The sequence below is a fragment of the Buceros rhinoceros genome, unplaced genomic scaffold, assembly GCF_000710305.1.
Source record: "Buceros rhinoceros silvestris isolate BGI_N320 unplaced genomic scaffold, ASM71030v1 scaffold6990, whole genome shotgun sequence".
NCBI classification, from domain to species: Eukaryota; Metazoa; Chordata; class Aves; order Bucerotiformes; family Bucerotidae; genus Buceros; species Buceros rhinoceros.
In genome coordinates this window covers 128,716-138,463 of record NW_010390167.1, presented here as the reverse complement: position 1 = coordinate 138,463, position 9,748 = coordinate 128,716, and the positions used below count along the sequence as shown (strand labels likewise).

The following is a 9,748-nucleotide window of genomic DNA, read 5'->3' as shown; positions in this document are numbered from 1 at the left end:
GGTCTGGGCTGTTGTAGTGCCGGGGTCGGCCAAGCCGGTTTCCTATTGTTCCGGTGGCAAAGTGCTTGTGGCTGAATAAATCCCAGCGTCTCGCTTGGCCTGCGCTGGACCGCGGTCTCCAGCTGGCCGTGCTCATCCTCACCCTCAGAAGGAGCTGTGCTGTGCGCAGCGCTAGGGCTGGAGCGCTCACGTACCCCAGCGCGAGATCCTGGGAAGGGCAGGGAACTGCCCACCGCAGCAAGAAACCTGCAGCTTTTTGTTGGTCACAATGAGGAGCTGGAGGGGCTGTCAAAGGCGCTCCTGCTGCGGACGCTGTCCTGCCTGACAGGAGAGGAGCGAGCGAGGCACGTGTCAAAATGCAAATAAAGGGCTATTGCTGGTCCGTATGAAGAGGTTCTTTGACCTCCGCTGGGTGCTTCTCTTTAGCCACCACAAATGGGCATGTAGGGAGACGGCTAAGAGCAGATGTCCACATCCTATTTCTCTGATACTTCCGCAGCTCTCAGTCGTTTGGGGGTTTAGGCTCTTCCGGAGCTAGTTGGACTTCCATGTTTTCAGCTTGTACTTACCTAAGTCTTCCCTGCCCATCCTCAGTTTGTTTTTAATTACTAAATTTGTCAATATAATTAAAGCTTGTAGCATTCCAGTCAAGCTTCTAAAGGTAACATTCTTCTCTAGCAGATATTTTGTCATTTTATCTCTTATTTTTGTCCTGCCAGTTATTTTACTAAGTAACATAGAATTGATCCTTTGACGTTTCTGTCCTGTGTGGGAGCCCCTCACTTTTTTTGCTGCAAGCGTATGAAGAATATATTTGTCAGTTCATATGTAAAAAGTTGGATGGGAAAAGTTAACTAAAACTACTAAATTTTGATTGGGAAGGGAGTTATCTTTTTGGCAGATCATCGTTTTACAACCAAATATGAAGATCGGGAGCTGTTTTGAGATTGTCGTACCATTTGCTGTGTATGACCATGATGGTCTTCCAAGTATTAACACTGGCCTCTTGTACTGGCGCTGTTTCTTAAAATGTTGTTTTAAAGGCTCTAAGTTGTAAATCAGGGGTTTGGAGACTGTAGAAACAGTAAGTTATGTCGAGTCAGTTATTAATCCAGTGCAGCATTTGATTGTGGGGAAATGACTTCAGTGTAATGAAATAGTCTGAAATATTGGTAAGGTTCATGAGAATGTCAGGAAGCTGCATCCAGCTTTAACCCTAGAAGCCTCGAGCCTGATACAAGATTTTTATTGTACGTGCATTAGATTTTTGCACATAGTTTTGAGAAGGTTTTCAGTGAAAACTCTTTCCTTAAGAACACTGTAAGTTTTAAAAATCATGCCATTACACGCATAGCCATGAAATCATAGCACAGTTAAACCACTAATAGTTTGTTACATGTAATCTTTACCATTATGCAGGGTTTTTTAGGAATTTAATAGCTTTGGATTAAAAAGTTACTAAACTTAGATTATTCTTTTTACCTTTTACAAGAAAGGCTTTTTTCCAGTAAAAATGAAGAGATTGAAAATGTGAATGTTTTGAAGAGGTCTTCAAATCTTCTTTTCATCCCAAATATATAACGCTTTAAGCTGAGTAAGAAAGTAACTCACTCTGTTAAATGTTAAAAGACTCCTTCAAGAATTTAGAGCAGAGCAGGCGGCATAAAGCTGGGGCCCCACCAGGTGGTGCTGGTGGAATATATTTGATGGTAGTTTAACAGGACTTAAAAGATGCCTTAACAAACAGGAATGAGACGGGCGCCGTACCGGCAACTTGCTGTTTGTGCGATTACAGAGAAAACTGAAATGCTGTGCGGTGGCTTTGTGGTTGGGCGGTTTTAATTTTTGAAAGTTGGTTATAGATGCTGAGGGGGAAAAGCTGCTCTGTCAGGTGGCTCATGTGGGAAGCAGCCAGGATGGAGGCAGAGTCCCAGATTCGTTACCTGCTTTTTTGTTAATTCACAGAGCGGTTTATGAGGCTTGTCTGTTCATGCACTCTAAGCATAGCATGGCCACTTGCTTATTTACCTACTACATTTTGACTTGAAACAGCAAAAGAATGTTTTAGTGATGTTGTTCTAACTGTTAAGGTTTTGGTCAGTGCAAGAATCTTTCCTCTCAAGGACTGCACAGAAATAAGGATCTCATTCTCTGAGGAGGTAGGGCAGTCTCCTTTTCTACCTTAATGCCTTACATGGCTTAAGTCCAAGTAGAAACAAATTATAGTTCTGCAGATGCACAGATTTTTGGATATTTTTTACCAACTCCTATGAAGGCTTACTTGGGGCTGTCTAAACTGTAGCTTTTTAACAAGAAGGGGGAGGTTAGGGAACAGCGTGGACTGCAGTAGTTTGGAATTAATTCCTATTGCTTACTGTTTTGAGCAGGTTTGGTTTTGTCTTAATGTGCCATGATATAAAATACATATATTCCTTGAAAGCATGACGTAGAGCATTTTACAGCATTAAATTAGCTTAAATTGTCCTATATAGCATTCTCCTTTTAAAGAGAAATACTAGAATTCGGAAAACAAACTAACAAAGTGTCTGTGAACCAAAGTGACTGTGTCCTGTCTAGTCAAAAAGCAACTTCCAGAACAACTGCGGGGGGGAAAAAATTCCTCAAACCTATTTTGCTTGGAATCTTAGTATTGTGACCAAGCTAAACGTTTTAGCGTTGTGTGTGTGCCAGTGTCACATCAGTAACCACCTCCCTGCAGCTAAAACCAAACTAAACGAAAGCAGATGGCAGCTGCTAACAGGTCTGTAAGAGTTTGGGTGACTGTGGTCGACCGAACCGGAGGATGATTTCCTTGGAGCTTGTGGCCCTACGCAGTTCCTGTGGGTAACAAATGGATGTAATGTCTGCGCTTTACTGTCTTAGGTGCCAGCAGTATGGGGCTCTGCGTGAGCAGAAATTCCTCCTCCTCTTCTACACCAAATACTTCACAGAATAACTGCGTGCATGTACAAAACCATCTCCGAGGGGATGCCACACATCCAGTGTGTGCCGCTTCTGAACGCGCTTTTTATATCCCGTTTTCCTCCTTGAGAATTTTTTACTTGGCTGTTCCTCCTCCTCTTCTCCCCTGTGTACAAATGTTCTTGCACTTGAGGAAAGGAAATGTGCTCCTCTCAACTGTTTCTCTCTCCCATCCTGAGTTTAATTTTATTCATTTTAGCAAGGAGGTTTTGCAGTACCTACCATAAAATTGGGGACGATTCACTGGCTCCCGTAGAATGACAGCATTATTGCGATCCTCTCGCTTCTGAGAGTTGTCAGCGTGGCATTAATGAGAATCAATCACGTGTCAAGTGTGGTGTAAATCCCATCCAGGTCACTTTGCTTTTCCTCTGCACAAAACACTGGTAAGGATCTAGAGAAAAGATGTGTGCGGTAATTCAGTTGTGCAAGGCACTGATTTTTTGTTTTTTAATCTAAGTGTAATATTAGTGTATTAAATTTAGAAATTGTGAGAGGTGAACTTCTGGATCGGTTTGAATACAAAGACTGAAGAGCGATTAGTGCAAAGCTGGTAGAAGTATGTGCCAACATGTGGATTTCTGGAAGCAGTATCCAAAAATGGAGCACTTGCCAGCTGCTGCCTTTATAAGGTGTGAACAGTTTAAGAAATACATTCTGCTGCATTGTGCTTTAAACGACCTGTTCCTCAAAAATCAGCTTGAGGAAGCTTCTGTGTGAACATCCTCCTTTTGCAGCATCCTCCTTTTTGTGATGTGACCATATTTCTGAACTCTGTTACAGGACTGTTTTCTGAATGTCGGTTATAGTGAAGGAACAAATCTTTTAAGAGATCCTGTAAATAGTTTCATTTTCTCTTGCCTCGTTCAGCTGGTCTGAGCAATATTCTGCTCTGATAAACGGGTTGTTTGAACGGGTCTGGAGTTAACACAAAAGAGAAGAGGGTTTTATTCTGTGTATTTATTGAAAGGTCCAGCCTGTCTGTAATATTGAAAAGTTCTTTTCAGTAGCTATAAAATCTGATGTGTGTGTACAGCGCGCTACCAAATTCCAGTTTTGATTGGGGGGGACCTGTAAAAACAGCAATAAGAAACACTTACCTTTTATATCTGCATTTTACACTAATTACTCTTAACATGCTTGGAACACGGAATGGGAATGTTTTATCCCTGAGCTATTGCCCAGCTTTTTCTAAAGGGAGAGATTTCTAGGTATCAGTGTCTTTGTGTAAAAATTGACCTATTAAATGTTCATAAAAGGAAAATGTAGAGTTAATTTTAAAACCAAACAAAGCAATGATTTTTATTATAAGGTCTGCTGCTTCACGACTGTGGTTTCCCTCCTTATGGCAAAGATAAGGTTATTCTGAGAGCACAATATTAAAAATAAAAATAGTTTGGAAACCGACAGTTCTACTCTCCAGTGCAGTAGCTGCGCGATGCCTTAGTTATCAACCTGAAATTCAAGGTCTGTTGAAGTTATCTGAAGAAATATACTGTTGATTCAGTGGTGTCAAAATTTCGCAGTTGAAGATAAACTTACACTGCGAATACTCGATTGCCGTTTTCTCTGGAGTGGAACCGGAGCACTCCAGGGTTTTTTAATTGTGTTGTGATTTGAACGGGGGAGTTTAGCGTCGTTGCTGAAGGAGTCTGAGGTGTGCGGCAGAGACGTGAACCGTAGTTCAAGTTACTGAAGACATGCAGCATGTGGGGGATTTTTTGGTGGTTTTTTTTTTCCTTTGGGGAAGGCAGTGGGAGCCGGGAGAAGACAGTGTTAAATGCCACCGAGACGGGAGCTGCAGCTCTGCGGCTCGGGCTGGCTCCTGTTGGGGTTTTTCTGAGTATTTTAGGCAGCACGTTTAGGCAGTGTGTGTGCACACTCATGACTTGGCTTTGTGTCTTCATTTAATTGATGTTAGACTTTAGGATAGAGGTGTTCATAATGAAATTGCCAGGTAGGTTTTTGTTTTGTTTACGGAGGCTGGTTTGCTTATTTACTTCTGGTAACACTTGTCTGGGGTTCATTTTCTCCCCTGTAAGGCTACAGGGGCTGATACGCACTGTGCGTATTTATACTAGGGCAAGAATCAAAAAAGAAGGGATGTTGCAGGTGAGGGAGGGGTGTTTTGGTTTAAATGAAGATCTTTTCTTTCTCAGTGCTGCCTTAATTTAGCTGATTTGAAAATATTTTTTAAACACGAGGCTTTAAAAAACCCTCAGATATTCAAAGTCACTTGCTAATCCTTTAGTTGTGTGGTGTTTTAATTATTTCCCATTTTATTTTTCAGCATTGTCAGTGAAGCGGGAGCATCTATCTACAGCGTCAGTCCAGAAGCGTCCAAGGAAATGCCAGACCTTGACCCTAACCTGAGAAGTGCAGGTACAAAGTGTGCTGTGTTTTAGCACCACTTCAACACAGAGCTCCGCTCCCAGTTCTCAGACTGTCATTTATAACATTAAGTATAATAGTAAAAAGTATAAAAAGGGAAGGGTCTGGATGTTTTGTTTCTGAACTTGTATCATGTCACACTGGAACTCCTAGGTATGGCATCATCTCCCACCATGGTCTGTGCTGTGAAGGGCCTTGGGGATGTGTTCCTTCCACGGGCTGGTACAGGAGAGTTTATGGGGATTAGTTCAACCAACACATGTGCATCAACTTTTGCAGCTGGGCATGTCCATGGCCACGAGAACTAGACCCTCCCTCTCTTCTCTTGTCCCTTGTACATACACAAATGTCTCTAACGATAATTAAATGCTTCAAGGGCTAGGAGGAAAGGTGAGAGTCGACCGGATAATTAAAGGCGTGCCTTCACTGCGATCGCTTCAAAGTCTTCGTGTAGCTGAATAGAGTCCTCAAGAAATTGTATCGAACGTGAGTTCTTAAAAAATCATCTACTTCAGCACAAATGTCACCGAGGTATGACACAGCCCAGCCTCCTGGCAATGTGCAAGTGTTGCCACTGGTATAATTCCCAGTGTTTGGTTAAAGAGTAGCCTGTAAAGATCAGATTCCCAGCAGTTCCGCTGGTGTCCAGATTCTGCTCCTGGATTTGCTTCCTTGGGAGACAGCTGTAGGGGCAGCTCGGACGTTATTTCTGCATTACTTCATTTGTGTGGTTTTGTTTGTGGGTCTTTTTGTATTTGTTTTTATCCACCTCTGGTTTTTATTTTCTTGGTTTTCCTGCAATTTGCTGTCATGCTTAATCGAACTGAGCAAGTTTGAAAATGCAGGAACACTCGTGTGTAAGTTTGGTTTTTTTTTTCCAGTCAGAATCATACTGTTCTTAATTTCACCGTTACTCTAGCAGGTTACTGGCCTGGAAATCCTTAGGAAGGTGTAGAAGTAGATCCGCAGAAAACAGTTCTGAAGTTACCTGGTATTTGGGGGTAAAACTTGCTAGAATTCCCCTCGTTCCCCTTCCCTCTTATGTGCATGGAAGGGAGAAAGGGATTTGTGTTAACCTGATGTTCCAAGTGAATTTTTTAACAGGAAAATTCCTTAAAGGTCCGTGTCAGCCCTTCCCTTTGCAGGACGGGCCTCTCGCTGCTTTCTGCGTGACTCTTTCCTCCCTGCCTGTGAACCAAGTCCGCTGGGATTGTTTCTGCCCTGGGCCCCAGAGGTTTTGAATGTGTCATGGTATGGCTGGACTGAATATTAGGCATGTGACATTCCTCTGTTTGTGACAGATGCCACGAACTTTCCCTCAGGCCAAAGCTTTTCATGTTGCTGATATATTATATGGGGGGGTTAGAATTGTGTAAATGAACAGAGAAACACTGAAAAGGAGCAAGCCTAATTATTAACTCTTTTTGAGATGTACATGATTTTCCTTTTTTCTGAAATTAAGTTTTGAATGTCTTGAACACTTTGTGCATCAGATACAGTAACTGCAAATCAAATTCGTAGTAGGTGACCAATTTCAGTATGAGTTACCTGGAGTTCCTAACTTCTCCATTATTGCTAGGAATGGCTTCAGGCATGACTGAAGTGTCGTTGTATCTGGTTTGAAAAGCGTCAGCGGTTTTAACATGCCTCAGCGGTACAGCGGAGGGGAGAGAAACTGCAAAAGGGTAGGGTAGAAAGTGAAGAATAGCTGCGCAGTCCCATGGGTGTCAGCTGTTCTGGAACCGACAGCCAGAAGGGTGTTTATTACCACAGAGACTTTCTAGAAGTTTTAGACATTCTTCTTCATGACTTTTGGCGTCAATTTGCAATTAGCCGCTCTAAAGCTGTGGACATTTTTGTAAAGATAAACAGAAAAATGTGATATAACATCGGAGGGGAACATTAACCAATTTTGGGGGTTTTGCAAGCTTTTTTCTTGACTAGTTTTTACTTCTGTACTTCTGATTTTCCTTTAATTTGCAGCAAACAGCAAAGTGACGTGGTGTCAAAGCTGCCTTGCTTTTTGTTTTAATTGTTGTGTTACATCATGTCAGGCTCTGCACTTACACGATAGCGTTTAGTACATTAAAGGAAGCTGACAGCTGCATGATGAAGTGTGACATTTACGGTTAAAGTTAAAGCTACAGCTGACGTGAGGTACCTGTGATCTTAACGCAGTTTGCCACTTTAACATTTTTCTCAGCATCAACTTGATGGAAGGGTTTGGGGTTTGTTGAATGATGCAGGTAGGCCCGTGGTTGTCCATCAGGTACCCGAACACAGCGATGCACATTATAGGAGAGCTTGCTCTCGCGTTTCGTGATACGACCTCTCTTGTATTTCCAGTGCTGTTTAGCAACTGTTTGCAGTGAGTTTTCACTTCCTACGGAGAAGTAGAAGACATCAATCCTGGTAACAGTACCTTATTTCTCTGGGGCTGAGTGGTGTATGTAGGGGGGAAACCAGCAACCTTTAGCATTTCTTGGGGGTGCTACTTCAAAATATTCCTTCAGCCAAGAACTCAGCTGGTTATTTTTTCTTTCCCCTTTGAGCAGTGTTTGAAGGTCATGGATGACATGGGTTTATAGTTAAGGATTGAGAAGGATCTTATTCTAAATGAATGGCGTGTGTACGCACTACAGCAGGAAGTCTGTATAGTCACGTATACAGCACTTTTCACCAAAGTTGCCCTTGCTTAAAAAAGCACCTTGTTTCTTAAATGATTTGCTGATTTACAGAGCAGAGAATAGAACAGCCCTTCAGAGAGGGCTCCCTTCGTTCTGGCACTGGACAGCATCATCTCCTAGTATCAATTCTTTACTGTGAATCAGGTTCTTTAACACTTTTATAGCATCAAATCAGAATATTTCATGAAAATGCAGAAGTGTCTGTACTGCTACTCTAATTCCTATGAAATCTTGTGGAGTGGGACTCAACTAAGTTAGATGGTGAAGATCCTGATGAAACCTAGTTACTTGTGTTTGAGTAGAGCGACAGTCTGATGGTCCTTGTAGGATGGAGGAGCAGAACAGCCATTTCCCAGCCTCACAGAATTAGGCAATGAGAGGCTTCTAGGCCAGAGCAGCGAAACCATTTCCTACGTGATAGGCTGAGGAGGTTCAGCTGCTGCAGATCAGGAGGGTTCTGCCTGGAGAACGAGCCACTGGAGTCTGGTAACGGAGGCTTGTGGATGAATTTGTGGCCGGATTGCAGCCTGACAGAGAAGGAGGTGCAATGCTTGCTGGAGTTCTCTTCCCACAAGCTGTGCCTAAGGATGGGCTGAAGATTTGGGGTGGGAATTTTTGTAAGGGAGAATGGACACCCTAAGGAGAGTGCTTAGCAAGCCTCACCTTTGTGCAGGTGGTTAGTACGTGTGCCCTGGAGGCTTTGTGACTGCGGGCGCTAGGGTTAGTGGAGAGGTAGCGAGGGAGCTGCGGGGCGGAGCGGGTGGCTGCCGTTCTCTTTCTGCCCTGGCATGTGTTCTCTGGCTCTCCTTTAGAGAAGAAGGCAAATACTTACTCTGGTGTTTTTTTCAGAAAGCCGTCAAATTCTCATTTCCTTGGCTGTCCTGTTTGTTCGTTAGGGGGTTTTGTTAGGTTTGGGGTGTGTTTTCCTGAGCTACCTTCAGCCTATCCCTTCCTGTTTAACCTTTGAGTAGCTTGTATTTCTGGCGACTTCAGGTAGGAGTTTTTCTGCTGTGACTTGTCCATAAGATCTTAAATGACTCTAGGTCTCTCTGGCTGAGATTTGCTTGTGCCTTTTCTGAACAGAAGGCCTGGATGCGAGTTTCCCTTTGAAGTGGCTGGAAGTGCTGTGCTCAGTGACCTGTCAGCTGCCTTGCAAGTGTTCCAGTGATCCTCCTTGCCATTAGTTGTCTGTCATTACCGAGCAGCTGAAAAGCCTGTCTGGATGTGGTACTCTTTGCACAAATAAAAGAAAAAAGCTAAACTTCTTGGTGATGACAAGCACTACTCCCTCAGACATATGGGCTCAGAGATCAGCATGGACCTGGTTTTGGTTGCTGTCACTGGGCCTGTGAACTCTGGGTTTAGATAGTTTCCCACAGGTTGATATCTCCTTTGTTTTACCTCTCTCCTGTCCTATATTCTTCTGCCCAAGGGTTTATTTTGAAATATATAGAAAGTGTAAGCATGTATGACTTGCATTGAAGGACTGACACACAGACGGGGAATTTATGTAGTCCCTGGATGCCTGGGAACTTTTAAAGGTACAGTCAGCTAGTGATGCTTTTGTTGTTGTCCTTGCTACAAGGAGGATAAAGGATGCACCAATTGTTTGGCACGTGCTCCTATCAGAGTTAGGTTTGTTTTTTTTTTTTTTTTTTTTCTCCCTCTCCCTTTTTTGAGGGGGCTCA

General features: G+C 43.0%; 1 protein-coding gene across 1 annotated transcript in view; it reads left to right on the top strand.

The window, feature by feature from the left end:
* The window catches only part of SRBD1 (S1 RNA binding domain 1), a 95,864-nt gene that overhangs the window by 38,713 nt on the left and 47,403 nt on the right, over nt 1-9,748 (top strand). The window contains exon 14 of the mRNA XM_010136753.1: nt 5,273-5,364. Within this exon, the coding sequence (XP_010135055.1) occupies nt 5,273-5,364 (92 nt within the window). The remainder of the gene's footprint in view (nt 1-5,272; nt 5,365-9,748) is intronic.